This window comes from Phoca vitulina, unplaced genomic scaffold (assembly GCF_004348235.1).
Source record: "Phoca vitulina isolate PV1807 unplaced genomic scaffold, GSC_HSeal_1.0 scaffold59, whole genome shotgun sequence".
Taxonomy (NCBI): Eukaryota; Metazoa; Chordata; class Mammalia; order Carnivora; family Phocidae; genus Phoca; species Phoca vitulina.
This window is the reverse complement of record NW_022589762.1, coordinates 9,828,901-9,849,337: the sequence shown is the minus strand read 5'-3', so window position 1 is coordinate 9,849,337 and position 20,437 is coordinate 9,828,901. Positions and strand designations below refer to the sequence as shown.

The 20,437-nt window shown below is 37.3% G+C and overlaps 1 protein-coding gene across 1 annotated transcript; it reads right to left on the bottom strand.

Moving 5' to 3' along the window:
- Window positions 1-1,119: 1,119 nt before the first annotated feature.
- CLEC12A (C-type lectin domain family 12 member A) lies at window positions 1,120-10,420 on the bottom strand. Its single transcript, XM_032391053.1, has 6 exons — window positions 10,172-10,420; window positions 7,132-7,230; window positions 6,660-6,848; window positions 5,619-5,770; window positions 4,164-4,270; window positions 1,120-2,038 (listed from the first exon to the last, which is right to left on the bottom strand). The coding sequence occupies exons 1-6, from the start codon at window positions 10,260-10,262 to the stop codon at window positions 1,861-1,863; spliced, it is 816 nt and encodes a 271-aa protein (XP_032246944.1). The 5' UTR covers window positions 10,263-10,420; the 3' UTR covers window positions 1,120-1,860.
- Between the last annotated feature and the right edge of the window lie 10,017 nt (window positions 10,421-20,437).

The following is a 20,437-nucleotide window of genomic DNA, read 5'->3' as shown; positions in this document are numbered from 1 at the left end:
AGTTTCACTTATTTCCATGCAGATATCCAATCGATTCAGTTCCATTTATTGAGAAGACCATTACTTTCTACCTCCAACGGCAGTGACAAATTTTTTTAAATATATAAATAAGGCAATTCTATGCATTGTATGAATAAGTCTTTTTTTTTTTTTTTTTGGACTACATCTGGTCCTGTGGATGTATATCTATTCTGGTATGAAATCAAACTGTTTTTATTATTATGGCTTTAAAGTAAGTCAGTACCATAATTTTTCCAAACATTCTTCTTTCCAGTGTTGTCTTGGCTATTCTTTTTTTTTTTTTTTTAAGATTTTATTTATTTATTTGACACAGAGAGACACAGCGAGAGAGGGAACACAAGCAGCGGGGGAGTGGGAGAGGGAGAATCAGGCTTCCTGCAGAGCAGGGAACCCAATGCGGGGTTCAATCCCAGGACCCTGGGACCATGACCTGAGCCGAAGGCAGATGCTTAACAACTGAGCCACCCAGGTGCCCTGTCTTGGCTATTCTAAATTCAATGCATTTCTATGTTAATTTTAGAATTAGCATGTCATTTAAAAAAAAGTCTATCTGATATTTTCAGGGATTGTATTTACTCTATAGGTAGATTTGGGAGACTTTATATCCCAAGAATATAGAGCGTTCCAATTCAAGTACATGATTAACTCTCCACTTACTAAGGTTTTCTTTTATTTTGTCAGCAACGCTTGCAGGCTTGGTTTCCCAGGAAACAGATTCTGAAATCAAGATTAGCGTGCTGGGGGTTTATTAGGGAGCACTCTTGGTGTTACCACCTGTGCAAGGGAGCGGAAGGAAGCAGGATTGGGCAGAAAGTTTATTACATTTATTACTATTTTATTTTTGCATGCTCTTATAAATGGTATTGCTTTTTAAATTTTTCCATTGTTTACTGCTAACCTTCAGAAATATAATTGATGTTTAAACATTGAGATATTTTGAGACTTTATCCAATAGCTTTGATAAAATATTTATTCTAATAATTTATATCATTTATATATAGAATATATGTATACACACACAATTACATTAGCTACATATAAAAATGTCTTATTTCTTCCTTTCTCATTTTTTATATTTTTAAATTTATTTTTCTTGCCTTATTTTACTTCTAGGACCTCAAATAGACAGTAGAAGTTACTGAATAAAATACTTGATAAAGATCATTCTGATCTTGTTCCAGAGCTCAAAAGAAAAAACATTCACTTTTTACCAAAGGCATGATGTTAGGTTTAGAGTTTGTTGTTGTTGGTAGTTTTTTGTTTCATTTGTTTTTTATCTCTTTATTAATATATCAGTGTTTATCAGATTAGGGAAACCTTCTTCTTCTAGTTTTCTTAAAGAGATTAGCTGTTAAATTTTATCAAATGCTTTTCTACATCTATTAAAATAGTAATAGTAATAGATTTTCTCTCTCTCTTTCTTATTTTTTTCTAAATGTAAATCAACTTGTATTACTAGAATAAATCCCAGTTGGTCGTGATGTATTATCCTTTCTATATATTCCTAGATTTCATTTTCCCTGGTGTTCTATAAGGTTGGTATTTTCCTTGTTTATTCCTGGAAAAGCAGGAAAAGTTAGCTTCAGGTTTCTGTATGTTCACCCAACACACTGTATTTATGCTCAATGGTATCTGGACTGTATCTAGATGATAAGGTATGACTTTGGATTCCTTTCACTCAGCAAATGAGAAGAAAGAAAGAAGAAAGTTTAAAAATGTACATTGTTAGGAGACAGACAGAGATTTAGTCTCACAGCATCTTTATTCCCTTTGTGTGGTCCACAAGATGTATGTTCCCTAAATTTGCCTTAATCGCAGGATAATAAAGAAACACTTGCACTAACTATATTTTCCATCTGGCATTTCACTCATTAGCGTGCTCTCAATCTTCACTGGATCAGCCAGCTTCTCGCATATAAACTTCATTCGTGAAGTACAGTCTGCATAGTAAATATATCCTGTGTCTATATACCCACAATACATCATATCATTTACATCATTTCTGTTTCTTGTAAGCCTGAAAGAGAAAATAAAGAATTACAATTAGCAAGTCAAATATTTGAAATATATCCACAGGAAAAAAATTACTTTTTCAATATATCATTGCTCCTGGGTCTGCATTGCCTAAAATAAATTTTAATTATTATTTGAAGTATCAAGAGTGTCCAAGTGACTTATCTTTATCAACATATATGCAGTATCAAACTCTACCTTACTTCAGTCTGCCTTTTCCACTTTTTTACATCTGGACTATTTGCTGTCCTTTCCTTCCAGATGTATCACCTCACTTCCCCAATACTTAATATGATTTAGAATAATACAGTTCTATTAAATTCTCCAGTCTGGCCCCTGTAATAAATCTTTGACACCATCTCTCTTCAAATATTTTTCATAATCACCCAAGCCAGGAATTAACCTAATATACGGTACCTTCTGTTCAACATCATCTCCAAGTAACATTTCCCTCGAGCCATTTTTCAGAGATTTTATTCTGAAGTTCTGAATAATTACCAGCTCCTAAAACAAGATTACTGAGCAGGGACTAAGCATCAAAGACAAACTTATAAACTGAAAATATTGGGAAAAATTTAGTATTAAATATTTTGGTCAATAAATAATGATCATTAATAAATAAATATCAATTAAATTTTCAAAAGTGAAATTTCCTTTTTGAAGTGACATGATACAGATGTCATTGATCACAGCACCTTTCAAGAAACTAATCCCAAAATAACATTAAGAATAAAAAACAAAATGAAATACATATATGATTATATATTGTACACATATATAATGTATTATATATACATATATTATTATATATTTTTTATTTTGGTATTATTTCTTAATAATTTGAAATATATACTGTGTTTTCTAGTCCACTATAGATTACCTTCCCATTAGCAATAGTTACAAATAAACACATGGAAATTCTACTTTTTCAAAACAAGATTCCATCTGTATTCTCCCATGATGCACACACGACCTTTACCTCTACTCCCTTCACTCCAAATGAGATCTTTAATATATACCTCCTTTTCTCCTCCATTTGTATACATATTATCCCTTGTTCTGTCCCATCATTGTAAACTGCCGGAGACAGAGCTGCCTTGTCTTTCGGACCCATATTATTACATCTACTATTTCTGTCTGAGGGAAAATGCAAACAAAACCAAACAATCAAAACTTGTATTTGCTTCTTGCCCACAGTGGGGAGTGTGCAGGAATCTCAGGGTTTAGATTTAGTGTGGCTGGCCCCCCACACAACTGCCCTGCATTCACTCCTGCTTGATGTGTCCTCAACAAACAAGTAAGTATAAATTCGTGGGCAGGCTGAGGCTCTGGTTTCTTTCTTTAGTCTAATCCTGTCTGCTTCCCAAATTTAAGGGATTATAAAATACAAATGGAATTTTGGCATTATGTTTATGTACTTCTTGCCTGTCCGTTCTCCCCCTATGTCAGGTGGCACATATATAACATATTAATCTGTTCATAATGGTATATTTACAGCCATATTTCTTAATATACTACACAACAAATTGTTTTATATATGCCAGATATGCAATATGCCATGCCCTTGCTCATCTTATTCTCTTTACTGAAAATGTTTTACTATCTCTAAATTTTTCATTCAAAATGGCCATTTCAAATATCAGTTACAACACAAATTTCACAGCTAAACTTTATCTTTGGTTATTCCATGTATTCTTACTGAAGGATTTATCACATTATATTCTTTTTATATGTAGAATTGTTTAACTAGTCTGCACATACAATCAATAAGTAACAAAGAGAGGAATCAATCTTTCATTCATCTTTGAATCCCAGCATGTGAAAGAGTTTTAAGCACATGGTTAGAACCCAATGAATTTTGTTGGCTTCTATAATTTTCTGAGATGAAAGTCCCCCAGAAATCCCTCCTTATTTGGCTACTAGAAAGAAATTCATTAGTGACTTGTCAAGATAATGAGAAGACATCTGTGGCAATTTTTTGCACTATCAAACATTAAAGAAGCCTGACAGAAAAGAGTTATTTAACGGTGCAATTTCAATTGCTAGTTTTAATTGTAATCAATACTGCTCCTGGGGGAAACACCTTTACTCAAACCAACCGGAAAAATTCATTAAGAATAAAGACTTACCAATTGGAGGAGATAATTGTCTCATCCACGTTCTGGTAAATTCTTTGATGTTTTTTGTCAGATAATCCCAGCCAGTATCCACGTAACCTCTTGGATTTTATAAATTCCTACAAGAAATAGAGATGGTTAAAAAAATAATTGTCTCCCCCCTCAAAAAATAATTGTCTCCCATTTCTGTACATTACCTCACAACATAAGTTCTTACAAATTACTGTTTTAAGGTAACACTTTTGACATTACACTACTACTTTTTGATGCCATTAGAAGAAATTGAAACAAAGTGCTCCTTACTGTAAGATTTCCTCCAACCGTTATTTATCAGTTACTGTTTCACAAGGAAAAGCATCTCCCAATCCATGCATTACTTTAACTTAGGGCCAATGAAGGTCACAAACTTCAAGATTCAAGTATCCAGCAGTAGTCAGTCCAGGAGCAAAGGAGGTGGTTAATTACTATATACACAAGTTAATAGAAACCGAAAAAGTAGGAGAAAAAATGTAGCAAAGTCAGACGAGAAGTGGTTATAGAATAGAATTTAGATCCAGTCCAAAATTTTATAGCCAAAGTAAATTCTTTTTCCCTCATTTTCTAGACTTTTTTTTTTTTTTTTTTTTTAGTAAATAACTAAGAATGGATCAGTTGACAATGATCAGAGGAGGAAGAGACTATGGTTTGATTTTCCCTGCAGCTATAAAGGAGGACCCAGCTTCTTACAGTAGGGAAGTGGACACTTTTGTGAAAATGAATTTTTTCCTTAAATAATATGGGAATACTATCTGAGAGACCAGAAATGCAGAGGAATAAGTAAAATATGGAGATGCTACTTAAATATTAGAAAAAAGGAAGTAAAGAAATACATATATACACGAATAAATCTTCCAGAGAACTCATTTTCCTGGGACCCCGGGAGTCAGTATAATATATCTGCTTGGCACTTGCCTTCGACATCCCATCTTAATTATACCTTTTTATACATATTTTATCCAACCTATCTTTTTACTCTAGTATATGTTGCCTTTTTCTCTTAGTTAAAAAAAGACAAAATGGTAGAAACAAAGAATCTTCTCCTATATAGGTTTTACAGAATTGGTAACCCTCAGGAACGATTTCCAGATCTTCTGCTTTTAGATAAATTCTCAGAAATTGTGTTCTGAGAGTTGATCCTAAAGTTTCAGTTTGGAAATGATCACAGACCTAAAAATTCTCACAGACCCATGTCTACCCATCTGCCCAGCCTCTGAGATTCCCTGACGTTAAGGGCCTAAACCAAGGTTTTAGATGACACCTTGGCTATCCTTCCGTATGATAAATGTACTGGCTCAGTCACCTCACACCCTAACAAAAAAACCTCATGTCTGGATTAGTACAAATCTTCCCCAGCATGACTCATTCCTCTCTATTCTAGATCGGAAAAGTGACTTCCTTCCTCACAGGCAGAGATCCAGGGGACCTTACCAATACACTTTTGTTCTTAATTGTCAGCAGGCTGGCATTTTGAGCAGAACAGAACATGACACTCTCTTGCCATGTTTCATAATTGTCAATTAGTATGTAACAGCTGTCCTCATGCCACATCCATGTCTTTGGACAAGGTTTACATTTGTGCCCTGGAAGAAGAACGTAGTTGCATTTGGCTTGTGTTGATAATCTTCATTATTCTTATTATTCCCATTGTCCTCTATAATAAGTTAACCAAATTTACTTGTCTTTCTTATTTTTACATGAAAGGTGAAGAAAATGCATGCTGTGTTCCAGGTCCCTATATACCACCACAATATGTCCAAAACATAATCTGAACAACACAATTTGAATTAAATGTCCAGTGTATTCCAGTGTGTTTTCTTACCTCAGGAGTCCTGAATAATGATTAATTAACTTACTTTTCTCTCTTGTTTTCATTTTTTATAGTACTACATGGCAATAAAAGCTAACCACAAAAACATTTTGTGGTAAGAATCAACTTCCCAAACCTACATCAACCTTGCCTTCCCCAACTACGTCGTTTCTGGCTGCCTGACGTTGAATATTTGGGAGAGTTCTCAAGAGCACCAAGAACATGTTTTAGTTATAATAGCTATAGAAACTGTTAGAGATATTAAAAAAACAATTCCTCCTAATTCCAAAGGCAAGGCCTAACTATTTTTTTTTTATTGATTCTCGTCAAACATTGACTGAAATGTAGGAACAAGGTCACCTATAAAGAGGTGACCCATCTTCTCTTCTTATCCTTTAAAAAGGGTATAAAGAGGTGACCTATCTTCTCCTCCTTATCTTCTATTGATCTCAGTGCCCAAAATAACAGTAGTAAATGTCAGATTAGAGAAACTTCTAATGGCACAGAAATATCAGTGAGTCCTTTGTCAACCACATTTAATTCCTTTCTCCAAATAATGGCATCCTAGGGAAAAGCTGCTAGTAATTGATGAATGATTCTCAAGTGACTCCTAGCTTTTGTTCATTGTCTAATAAATAGCTTAGAGAGGAATATAGGATTACTTGATTCTCTTTTATAGAGCTCACGACATAATTTGGTGGCTATTTCTTGCAGTGTGTTCGACAGGTCCATGATCCTCTTGGAATTATTCATGTTATGTATCAGTTGTAGAGAAATGTTTCTCTGAAGTTCTTCGTTGAAATTTTGTAGTTTATTCAAGTTTCCCATTTCTATCTTCAAAGTTGTGTAAACTTCAGATTAAAAAAAGAAATGATAAAAAATTTTAATCCCTCAACCCAGCCATTAATCTCCTTTCTGCTGAACTAGTATTAGAAACATTAAAGGTCTAAGGAAGCAGTCCTTTCATGGGAGTGAGGGAAACAGGTTACCATGTTTAAGTATCTACTTATCAATACCTTTTGGGTTATATCACTTATAATCATTCCAAAGCTTCAATTCAAGAATAAACTTTCTTGTAAAACTCATGTAATTCTAGAGGTGTTCCCTTTCAATCAAAACATGGGTAATACGTACATAAGCTTCCTAAGACTCCCAGTCCAATCAGCAGCAGAAGGCATAGTAGAGCCAGAGCCAAGATTCTCTGGCGCCATCCATGGGACGGAGCAGGTGGTGCTGTGGAGAGCAAAAGTAGCAGGCAGGCCTGGAAACGGTATACAGCTTAATTTGAATCATTCATTCATTCATTCATTCATTCATTTTGCCTTTCTTTCTTTCCTAACATGTCTCTGGCAAAGGAATGTGTTTTGCTAGAAACTCAAGGACCTTTTAAAATACCTTCTTAAAGAAGAAGTAAAAAACATTTTGTTAGTTGTTTTACATGCAAACTGGTTCTCACAGGAGATGTTGTTAATTGGTAGGCCAAGTCAAGAGACAAAGAGGCAAAAATGAGCTTTGAAAAGGAGAATTGAGAAAACCAATCAATGTGAGAGAGAACAGTAGTTTGCTTTACTAGGATTAGAGAATGTGATGACCCATGAATTGATTAAGAATACATTTTGAAGTTAGAATCTATAGTACAAATTTATGAAATATTTATGAGAAATCTTTTACTTGATAAAGGTGGTGGGTAATAAATATATACACCTATAGGCAGTATAGCATAGTGATTAAAAAAAAAAAAAAGGCACAGCATTCCTAGGGCTAGTATGCCTGGGCTGGAATGCTGGATCTGCTGCTAATCATGGGGGACCTTGGACAAGTCACTTAACCTCTCTGCGTCCTAGTTTCTGCATTGGTTAAAAAAGAAAGCCATAAAATATCAGAGATTAAGTGAATTAATAGTGGTGATACAATTAGAATAGTGCTGGCATATAGCAAACACTTGGTGATTGTATTAAATATGTATTTATATTTATATTTAATGAGATGAGGATGATTGGGGAAAGGAAACAGTTTTAGAGGAAAAATTTTTTAAAAATACAAAATTTCAGGTACAGTGTGGTTTTGAATATCTTTTTTAAAAATGTTATTTATTTATTTGACAGAGAGAGAGACAGCGAGAGAGGGAACACAAGCAGGGGGAGTGGGAGAGGGAGAAGCAGGCTTCCTGCTGAGCCAGGAGCCCGATGTGGGGCTCGATCCCAGGACCCTGGGGTCATGACCTGAGCCGAAGGCAGACGTTTAACAACTGAGCCACTCAGGCGCCCCAAATATTATATCTTCCAATATTTCTTTACCTCTTTTCTTCCTTTAGTCCCCTATGTGTCTTTTCATTTAACTTAACCTCCAAAAAAAAATAGGAGAAATTTGGAGATAATACATGCTTGACTTGGTAGAATATTAAATGACATTTTTTAAAGTTCTCTCTCTTTCTGTCTCTCTGTTTCTGTTTCACATACACACATACATACACACACATACTTCATTTATTTCTTTCTTTACTTTTCTCCTTCTTCCCATCCTTCCTCCCGCCCTCTCTCGCCCTCTCTTTTTTCCCTCTCTCTCTCTCATTCTTTCTTCCCTATATCTAGGCTCAACATATGGGAATTACGGTGTGTGTGTGTGTGTGTGTATCTAAGTATTTTGTAGCCTCCAATAAACATTATTTTTCCTTTTCTAAATAATGAGTCAGATTCTGGAAACATTAATCCCATCATACGACTGCAAGAATCACTTTAAAATAAAGTATCAAATTATTAAGTTCTCCTCAACAGTTCAACCAAAGCAGTCACTTCCTAAATACCATATTTAAGATGAGTAAATTTAGTTCAAAATATATCTCATACCTAGGGAAACTAAATTAAAGATTTATGAAAAAGAGCTGTATCTCCATTAAACCATAATATTCCCTGAGCTATTATTTTCTAATCATGCAGAGAGTGAATAGACCTAACAGCAAGCTAAAGAGAAGTGATATAATCTGATTTTGTGTAAGTGAATGAATAATATGTCTAACATATAATAACATATTCATTCACAAAATTCCCATTTATAGGTCTGAATATTATTATCTCACTCGTTATCTCTAGCTATGGTTTAATATTAAAATAAAATTCCTCACTGTTTAGTTTTAAGTTCATATTCTTCCACTTAGTCTTATATGCCTACAGAGGATTGCTTAGTATCTTTCTCTGAACAAAATTTGATTTGTTTGATGGTAATGGTCAAATTGATCAAATTGAGCAGCTTAAAAGTAACAGAACTTTAATTCCTTCTTAATATCCCTTTCTGAAAAATATTCTTATTATTCTCTTATTTATTATTGTCATTCTTTTTGGTATCCTCTCATTTTTATTTAGGGTACCCAGAACTGAAAAGTATGGTCAATTTTAAATATTAAAGAAATACCTACTAGACTAGATGAATAAACAAAAAATAATTAGTGAAATCCTGGCCAATAAAAACATTTTATTGGTGTATTTCTCATCTTTATTTATCTTTAATTTAAACCTCACAAAATAATCATTAAATATGTTGGCCTTTTCCAAAATGGCACAAGCAGCATATACTAAATTATGGCTGCAATCTCATAATAAAACAAGCCTTGTTATCTCCATTGTATAGGTGAGAACACAGAGACTTCAAACGGTCAAATGACGTATTTAAATGTCCTGCGCACATCCGATAGTTTCCAAACCCTCTCCTCCATAACTCTGGCAGGTCAATAAAGTAGAGAGTCTTTTCCAATCCACACACATGCATGTGACACTCAAGCACAGCATGTACTCATTGAAGTCACTGACGCTCTCCTGCAAAATAGAGGTGCCCATTTCTACCTCATAAGGCAAGAAGGATAGTGCTCGTCATGTAGGGAGAAAGTTAAGATCCAGTTTTACTATTACATGTGTGACTAGCACTTTCTTATAAAAAAGAACCTACAAAACCATGATTTTCCTGGACGACATGTACTCCTTGTTTTATGGGGGGAAAATGTTTCACAATCCAGTAAAATCAAACTATCATCCTATCCTAATTATCTTGAGTGTGATATTAAAACAGAAACATTGTAAAAGATTGAGTGCTCAATGCACCAATCAGCACCTTAAAAATTTATAATTATTTTGGTAAAAATGGGAGGCTCAACCTACAACACATCCAAAGTTCAAAATCTTACCTTTTATCCCAACTGTGTCAAGCTCATGGATATTTTTCCTTTTACTGGAGTCCTGAAATTCTAGATCTGCATAAGTAACTTCTTCAGACATTGATGGCTATTGAAAAGAAAGCCCAACAAACTATTAAAAAAAAAAAAGATGAAGGTGAACTAACATAGTTGAATTTAAACAGGAGTTGTAATTTTAGACTTCGGTTTATAAACCAAAGCTTGAATTTATAAGCTTTAACTTCTCTTTTCACTGTCCCAATCCTGTGTGTATACAAAGGAGCTGCAGCCTATCAGAGGCCTCAGATTAGTACAGACACAATTGCAAGACTGAAAGTCTTTCTTCCTCTTATCTCTTCCTTTTTGTCATTTCTCTGTATCTCCCAGCTACAGAAAGTAGTTTTAAAAATCTTTTTGGTTAGTGCCATGCAAAGGGGCACAGATTACTAGCAGCACGTGTGTGGATATAACACAGAATTTATTGGAGAAAAACCTTCAAGCAGAGAGAGAACAGAAGGACTCAATCCCCAAACACTCACTCTTCTATAGCAATGGCCTGGCACGGACATTCTGTATGTGTCATGGCAAAGGTCCTGACAGAAAGGATTTGCCTTTGCTGGGAGATGTGCACATACCCAGAGCACTCCTAGGGAGAGGCAGAGGATAAGCCCCCATCTGTAATTCTGTTACTTAGGGATAAGTTAGCCTAAGAGGAGTTAGGGAACATCTATCTTGTTTCTCTAGTAGCAAGAAATACATTAAGGGGACTGGGGCCCAGGAACCACACCAGGGAGTATGCATACTGACGGCCGAGGTGGGCCCTAGAAAGGCCCTAGAAATTGCTCTGTAGTCCAGGAAAGCTGAGATCAGTCTTGCTGTCTCTCTTCAGATTGCCTCAATCTTTTTGAGCCAGCTCCCAGCTAAAGTATAGCAAAAGGGAGAAGGAAATGAGCCTCTAGAGCCGTGCAAGCCAGGATCTTACAAAGTTCATTCAGCATTCGCAGGAGGCAGGGATCCATTCATTTACTGATCAAGTGTACAAAGTAAAGGTGGGAGTTTGAGAATGATTTTTTTTGAGTAAATTCCTTCCTAATTCTTATTCTTATTAATAAATCTTATATTTTCAGTCACATAATTGAAGAGCTGAGAGACCACAGTGACAGTAACATACACAGGTTCAAAAAAAAGACCCACACTCAGCATCAAAAAAGAAAAAACAAGTATATACATTAAAAGGGGAGTTAGAAAAGAATAAAATAAAGGGACAATTTGTACAATGTGGATAGGCTCAAAGGAATATATATATATATATATATATATATATATATCATTATTATGGAATATATATAAATATATTCTTTTTATTATTAGAATTGGTTTACGGTTATGGAGGTCAAGAAGTCCTATGGTCTACCATCTGAAAGTTGAAGAACCAGGAAATTTGTTGGTATAATTGTCTGAGTCCTAAGGCCTGAGAATTGAAGGTTAGAGGGGAGTGGGGGAGGGGGGAGGCCAATTATATAAATCTCTGTCTGAGTCTGAAAGCCTGAGAACCAATAGCTCCAATGTCCAAGTATAGAAGAATATGGACATCTCAGCTCAAGCAGAGAGAAAGAGAGAGAATTTGTCATTCCTCTCTCTCTCTCTCTCTCTCTTTTTTTTTTGTTCTACACGGGAACTTAATAAATTAGATCATGTTCACTAGAATAGTGAGGATAACCTTCTTTACTGAGTCTACTGATTCAAATGCTAATCTCTTCTGGAACACCCTCACAGACACACCCAGAAATAATGTTCTATCAGCTCTCTGGGCACCTTAGTGCAGTCAAGCTGACACATAACGTTCCCTATCACAGAACCTATAATATTAACCAGCACATATGCAATTCATATAAGGTAGCAGGGTGGGGTAGAAAGAAAGTGGAAAAATTCAGTTACAAAAATCATTGGTAGTATCTCCACATTTAGCCGAACATGTGGTCCAAACTAGAATCCTAGCTTTCTTTTCATACCATGTATATTGTATTTCTCTTATCTTATTCTAGCACCTTTACCATAATTTGACCCCCATGTCCATCTCATAGGACTTGAGTCCTTCTTAGTCCTGTTTACATAGGACTACCTCAGCTTTCAAGTGACCTATTCTTTTGGGAATGGGGGAACAAGGAAATACTTCAGTTACTATCTACCCTGCTTGTCCCATTGTGTAGGCACAACTCAAGTTGTATTTAATATTTGAATCTTTCATTTTAAACAATATTATACCTCTTGTTTTAGGGGCATGGGAAACACACTATTACCAATAGTGACCTATCTCAATTTCCCAATTTAACAGAACCATGATTGTGTTCCTGGTAGAAAAACTACAATTTTTGGGTCTGGTACCTCCAAACACACCAACTTAGTTTGGCAAACAAGCAGCAAAAATTCATTACATGAGCTTTCATGTATAATACACTGAATAGCTACTTCTGCTTTCACATCAGTTTCCAGACAATAACATTCTGGATATAGGGAGTTTACCATATTCTTTTTTTAAAAAGATTTTATTTATTTATTTTAGAGAGAGTGCAGAAGAGAGAGTGTGTGTGGGGAGTGGGGGGCAGAGGGAGAAGGAAAAGCTCCTGCCAAGCAGGAAGCCCGAAGCAGGTCCCCAGGATCATGACCTGAGCCAAAGGCAGACACTTAACCAACTGAGCCACCCAGGCGCCTGGGAGTTGACCATATTCTGACAGCTGTTTTGAAGCATATACAATAGGTAGGGAGCGCTCCAAACCCCTAAACCACCTTCTCCCAGATTATACTACAATTTAAAAAAAAAAAAAAGCATTCAAGTCACTTCTCTATTTTTCTAAGCTAGCTGCTTTTGGGTGGTGGGCTATGTATTAAGTCCAGCAAGGTGTTATTCACGGCTCCCTTTCTTTGCCTTGAAATTAATTTCTTTGTCAGAAGAGGCATGTTCTAAGAACTACCATGGAGATTAATAAATTGCCCTGTAAAGCCATGGCTGATGGTGCTGCCTGATGCATTGAATGTAACGAAGACAAATCTGTGTCTAAATCAGTGTCCCAAATTTATTAAAAACTCTATTTTCTCCTGTTTCTCAAATATTACACACACACACACACACACACACACACACCCTCCCTTTATCCCTTTAGCTAGGGTTCATCAATCCAGTCCAATCTGAATTCTTCTCTTCCATTTAACAAAAGAGCAAAATGGATCTCATTAAGTTCAACAAAGATTATATTTTCACTATATCCATTGAGTATTTCTCATGTATTAGCATAACTTACCAGTAAGTTAGTAGTTTATCTGGCACAACATTTTCTAGGGGACAGCACCATGGATGCAGAAGCAATAGCAGCCCCTTAGCTTTCCTTTCTTAGATGTATTCGAAGCTTCTCCTTCCTTTTTTTTTAAAAGATTTTATTTATTTATTTGAGAGAGATAGAACCAGCTGTGTGGAGGGGCAGAGGGAGAGGGAGAACCAGACTCCCCACTGAGCAGGGAGCCCAATGTGGGGCTCGATCCCAGGACCCTGGGATCACGACCTGAGCCGAAGGCAGATGCTTAACCGACTGAGCCACCCAGGTGCCCCTACTCCTTCCTTTTTAAACACTTTTATTTCTCGGATTCCGTCTTGGTCTCACTTAATCCTTAATTTTTTTTTTTTAAGATTTTATTTTATTTATTTGACAGAGAGAGAGACACAGCGAGAGAGGGAACACAAGCAGGGGGAGTGGGAGAGGGAGAAGCAGGCTTCCTGCTGAGCAGGGAGCCCGATGCGGGGCTCAATCCCAGGACCCCGGGACCATGACCTGAGCCGAAGGCAGACACTTAACCGACTGAGCCTCCCAGGTACCCCTCACTTAATCCTTAATTAAATTATTTTTAATTTCAGTTATTCCTTATTTCAGTTCTAGAGTTTTCATTTGACTCTTGAATTATTTCCATGCTGCTGAAATTCTTTATACTTTTTTTTCTCTTTACTTGAACACTCTAACATTTTTGTTTCAAATTTCCTGTCCAGTACCATCAGTATCTGAAAGCATTTGCAGCTCAGTTTTGTGTTTGTTTCTTTTAATTTGGCTTGTCAGTTGGTGTTTTGCCATTTAGTCTTTTTTTTTTTTTAGGATGCTTCATAATTTTTTAGCAAATGCCAGACATTGTATGTAAAAACAGTTGAGACTATGAATGATATCTTTCTACAAAAAGGTTGTTTTTGTTTTCTGTTTTCCTGGCAGGCAGGTACAATAAAAGCAGTAAGCCTTGATCAGTTGGAGTCCCTCAAGTTTCATCTTGTTGGTTTTTTTTTTTTTTTTTATACATTTTGTTCAACCTTTATACCAATCTTTTTGTAGGAGGCTTCATGTGATACTGGCCACAGTTCTATGGCCAGAACTGGAAATCTCCCAGCTGCTCATCGTATATAACCTACTGAGCATATGTCCAAGGCCTGGTGGTCAAGCAATACATCTGCACCGGTTTTTCTGAAGCAACGTGATGGACAGCACCGTAGATGCAGAAGCAAGAGCAGTTGCTGAACTTCCCTCTCACTCGTCACACTATGGGGTAATGCATAGCAATCGGGTGGGTCTGAGTGTCAGACTCTAAGTAGGAGATTCTTTTTCTTTTTTTTTTTAAGATTTTATTTATTTATTTGAAAGAAAGACAGAGAGAGTATGAGCAGTGGGAGGGGCAGAGGGAGAGAATCCTCAAGCAGACTCCCCGCTGAGCATGGAGCCAGGCTTGGAGCTGAAGGCCAGCTCCAGGCGGGCTCCAGGCAGAGCTCGATCCCAGGACCCTGAGATCATGACCTGAGTAGAAACCAGATGCTTAACCAACTGAGCCACCCAGGCGCCCCTCCAGGTAGGAGATTCTGATGCCGCACAGGGGTGTTTTAGATGCACAGCTGGGGAATGAGCAGCTTCTTTGCTGGCATTAACGAGGGCTATATGCTAAGCATTTTGGTCATGATGTTGTAACACGGGGAAATCTTGCTTCTCCCCTATGCTGCTGCCTTGGTATTTTCACCACAGAAACCACCAGCCCACTCCTTACGTCTGTAACCAGAAGATGTGTCAGAACCTGTCATGTGAGTCCTCACTCGGGGATGCTATCCAAATTGATTGTCTTAAGTGCTCAGCGATAGCTAGTTACTTTGGAGACTTACAGCGGCTAAACCTGTAACAAACCCGTATTGCATGAGGTAATCCTCTCCTCTCATTCTCGTCTTGACTCTAAAGTGTGGCTGACATTTTTTCCACTGCAGTTGAGTGAATACTTCAACCTGTAAAGGCTATAAGGCTGGGTCACTAGAACAACGGCCACTGGAGGGAGAGACTCAGTTGCACTTAGCATGTAGAAAACGGGGAAAGTATGTCCTTCTGCGTTTATTACCATGCAAATTCATAACGTCCCTGAAACTCCTCAGAGATCTGAGGTCACAGGGCAGTGGACTAAGCTAACATCTAAGGAAAAAGACAGGGCTTGCTTACCTAGGTTAAACACTCAACTCATATAAACTATTATAAAGAATTAGGGTAAAGCTTTTAACAAGTTGCTAAAGGTAGATTGTGGGTTTATATGAGAGCATAGAACGCCTGATTGCTGCAGACACAAGGGTATATCACACCCACCAGCAGACACTTTACAGATGTCACGGGATGCTGAAAGTTTGAAAGTGATGAAGGACTGGGGGAGATGAACAGAAGTTACTGTGCAGACGACATGAAGTCCCATCTGGAAATGTCTCCCCTAAGGAACAAAAGTCTCCCTCTCAGGCCACCGGTGGACTCATTACAGCTGAAAATGAAACAGAAATGTTTCTATACTCCTGGGGGAAAGATTGGAAAGCATACTGACAGTATTTACACTGGCTGCCAGACATGCTCTGCAGAATGAAACTGATTATTCCCGGTGGCTACTTGCTTGACACACATCCTGTCTCACTTCATGAACGTTTCTTTGCTGTTTCTTTCACCTTCCAAATAAACAGCCTGCACTAGATTCTTCAGGTCTCATGTTGTCTTTTTCCATTTTTCCTTTCTTCAGTCCTTCCTGCCCTTGAAAGGACACCGATCTATCTTTCCTTTGTTGCATATTCCTCTCCTATCTTCAGTCCCTGTGCAGTACCACTAAGTACTAAGTACTTTACAGATAGGCCTAAGTAGGGAATCGAGAAAAACCCCAAACCAAGCCCTGGAGCACTTACCAGTTTAAAAGATGAGAAAAGGGGCGCCTGGGTGGCTCAGTCGTTAAGCGTCTGCCTTCGGCTCAGGTCATGATCCCAGGGTCCTGGGATCGAGCCCCACATCGGGCTCCCTGCTCCGCGGGAAGCCTGCTTCTCCCTCTCCCACTCCCCCTGCTTGTGTTCCCTCTCTCGCTGTGTCTCTCTCTGTCAAATAAATAAATAAAATCTTAAAAAAAATAAAATAAAATAAAAAATTAAAAGATGAGAAAAAATGTGACCTAAGTAGGGTTGTCAGATAAAATGTAAGATCTCTAGTTAAATTTGAAGTTTGGATTAAAAGTGGTTTATTTTCAGTGTAAGAATGCCTAACGCCATGTTTTCATTTGTTGTATTTGCAATATTTGTTGTTGATCTGAAATTCAAATTTGGCTGGGAATTCTATATTTTAATTTGCTAATTCTGGTCAGCGCTATACATAAGCCTAAGGAGTGGGTTGCCTAGAAAAATGGAGACAAATATGTATAGGTTGCAAAAATTCTTTCAGTGAGAAGGCAGCTTTATCCTGACCACCCACCCTGAAGTATGTTCTCACCACCCCTCTGCACACCTATCAGTTGACCTACCCATTCCTCGGTCCCTTGTTTCTTCATCAAATTTAGTCAAGTATTTAGGTGCCCAAGTAATATTTTCCAAATGACTGAAAGGCCTCAGGAAAGTCATTGTGTTTATGGAATGGCTTCCCGCTACTTTAGGCTCTGGCCTCACGAAGTCACAGACAACTGACTGAATGAAGCAGGCGCATAGCCGCTGAGGGGTCTGCCAAGTCAGTTTGCTAGAAAAAGAAACTTCATAGCACAAACTTCTAAATCCAGGCTGCCACTGCAAGTGGAATAAAATAGTACAAAACTGAAGTGTATGTACTTTTTTTTATAGTATTTTTTTTGGCGTTCTAATTCTTTTTAAAAATTTTTTTATTATTTTTTCTGTTAACATATAGTGTATTGTTTCAGGGGTACAGGTCTGTAATTCATCATTCTTACACAATTCACAGTGCTCACCATTGCACATACCCTCCCCAATGTCCATCACCCAGCCACCCCATCCCTCCCCCACCACCATTCCAGCAACCCTCAGTTTGTTTCCTGAGATTAAGAGAAGCATATGTACTTATGTACCAATATGCTTTATCCAGTAGTGAACATCTCCACCTTTATTCATTTCTCAAGGCAACTGGGGATCTGGTGGGGAACAAGCACTCCATAAGCGCAGTGCAGTGGTTGCTGGAGGTGAGATTGGCCGAGGAAATGTTGCCAGGCAACAAACTCAAGCCCAGACCCTATTTAGATGTGACTCACTAGACACTGGTCAGGTTTGTTGCCTGGCAACATTCTCTTTACCAATCTCACTCCAGCACCTGTTGCGCCGCCATATTCTTGGTTACCACATCCAAAGCAGTTGGATTCCAAATTTCACAAAATATTGCTATTAATAATATAATTGTTTTATATTTTCTATTTTGTATCTAAAACATTTAAATACTCATCCTGAAGTAACTCATCTCAAAATCAAATACTAGAAACATGAGTAAAATGAGGAAAAGGGTTTAAAATATACAGTACATCCTGAAAAAATCTGAAAACACTTCCTTAAAGAAGAGTTAATGAAATAAATAGAAGAAACATTCAGCCATGAGATTCCTAGAAAACTATTTATATAAAAAGTAATTTGTAGGGCGCCTGGGTGGCTCAGTCCTTAAGCGTCTGCCTTCGGCTCAGGTCATGATCCCAGGGTCCTGGGATGGAGCCCCGCATCGGGCTCCCTGCTCGGCGGGGGAGCCTGCTTCTCCCTCTCCCACTCCCCCTGCTTGTGTTCCCTCTCTGTGTCTCTCTCTGTCAAATAAATAAATAAAATCTTAAAAAAAAAAAGTAATTTGTAAGGTTCTGTGTCCCTCCCTTCCCACCTAACAGGAACTGATACCCGTTTATTGTCAAGGAAGAACCATTAACCCACAACCTTCAGCCATGTTTATGAAAATGGGAAGAACCCATAGGCAGGGATCAGAGGATTAGGGAAACAGGTGGATCTGGTGTTTTATAAGGACTGTAGCTCTGTATGTACACACAGAACTTAACTTTCTTCTTTGATTCCGTTAAACTCTCTGAGACTTTTAATTCCCCACACCTGGATAGTTTGGGGCCGGTCTCATAGCTTTTGTAGTTCTTTTCAGTAATTTAGGAATAGTCTCATTTCAGAAATTATTATGTCCAGCATAATCTCAAAACTCCAAACTCTTCTATTCAAACTTAAACCTCAGTTTAAAACCACTACCCTCCTCCAGCCTGTACTATTCCAGACCTGGTAGCGTATAGAAAATGGGATGTGCTGTTTTTTTCTGACACCCCCCCCACCCCCACCCCCGCCCCGCCATGGGGGAGAGAAAACTGAAGGAAAATAAGCACAGCTGTGTGCTGCTGATGGCTTCATTATTGAGTGGTTTTGTGGGGTTTTTTGTTTTTTGGGGTTTTTTTGGCTTTTTTTTTTTTTTAGAAATCACCTTATTTAACTGTTTCTTACTTCCCATCAGAGATATTTCTCTTGAGCTGGAAGATACTTTTCTTACTTCTCATTTTTGGGGGTCATTGCCTAGTCCTCTTGGATACTATTCTTAAAAAATGTGGCTAAATATACATAATATAAAATTTCCTGTTTTAACTGTTTTGAAGTGTACCGTTTAGTAGTGTTAAGTACATTCACATTGTTGTGCAACCAGTCTCCGGAACTCTTCTCGGGTTGCAAAACTGAAACTTTATACCCCTTAAACAAAAAGTCCTCTTACCCCCAGTCCCTGGCAACTATCATTCTACTTTTGTCTCTATGAATTTGACTAGTCAGGACCCTCATATAAGTGGAGTTATGCAGTGTTTGTTTTTTCATGACTGGTTTATTTCACTTAGCATTATGTCGTCAAGGTTCACCCATGTTGTCAGAATTTTCTGCCTTTTTAAAGCTGAGGAATATTCCTTTGTATGTATAGGTCACATTTTCTTCATTCATCCATCAGTGGATCCTTAGGATGCTTTCACCTCTTGGCTATTGTGAATAGTGCTGTTATGAACATGAGGTTTATAAATATCTCTTCAAAATCCTGCATTTAATTTTTTGAGAGTGTGTACCCAGAAATAGAATAACTGGATCATACAACAATCCGATGTTTAATTTTTTGAGGAACCACCATACTGTTTTCCATAGCAGCTGCACCATTTTACATTCCCACCAATACTTAGCATAGTGTCTGCATTGTAGCAATGAATCCTCAATATGCCCTAATCATCAGATTGAGTAGACAAACATAAACATAGGTAGGAAATACACACACACACACACACACACACACTCCATTATGGGAGCTCTACCCCCATCATCTCATCTAAACCCGATTACCTCTCAAAGGTCTCATCTTCTCATACCATCACTTTGGGGGGGTTTCAACATATGAATTTTGTAAGTACACAGACAGCCCATAACATATATGTACATGATGTATGTTTATATATGTGTGTGTATATATTTTTATTTTTATATGTACCTTTGCAAGAGAATGCATGTATGTGTTGGGGGTGATTGTGCATTATTTTTCCTGGTCTGATCGCACAAATTTCATTTGCCTGGTTTAATTAAATGACACCATGCTCCAGCTACATGTCTCAAATTTTAGTTTTACAGTATACTTATGCATATTTATAATATATTTACAGTATATTTACTCTAATTGTATAAAATACAAACTTCACTGCTAGTTTTTCGGCCTATAGGTCACTACATATAAAACAGATATGCATTGTGATCAATGACCAGTCATGTCACGTTCTTGTAAGTCTGTCAATGATTGATTCATGTGCATCTGTCTTTAGTTAGCACATAGACAATTAAGTGTAAAGTTATGTTACCTCTTCATCTCACAGTAATAAATTCATGTGATATTTTACAAAAATAAGTAATCAAAAGAGGGAACTGGTCAATAATGATTAAGATGCAACAAAGAAACAAAAAGTGGTAATGCTGAAGGTCAACATCAGATA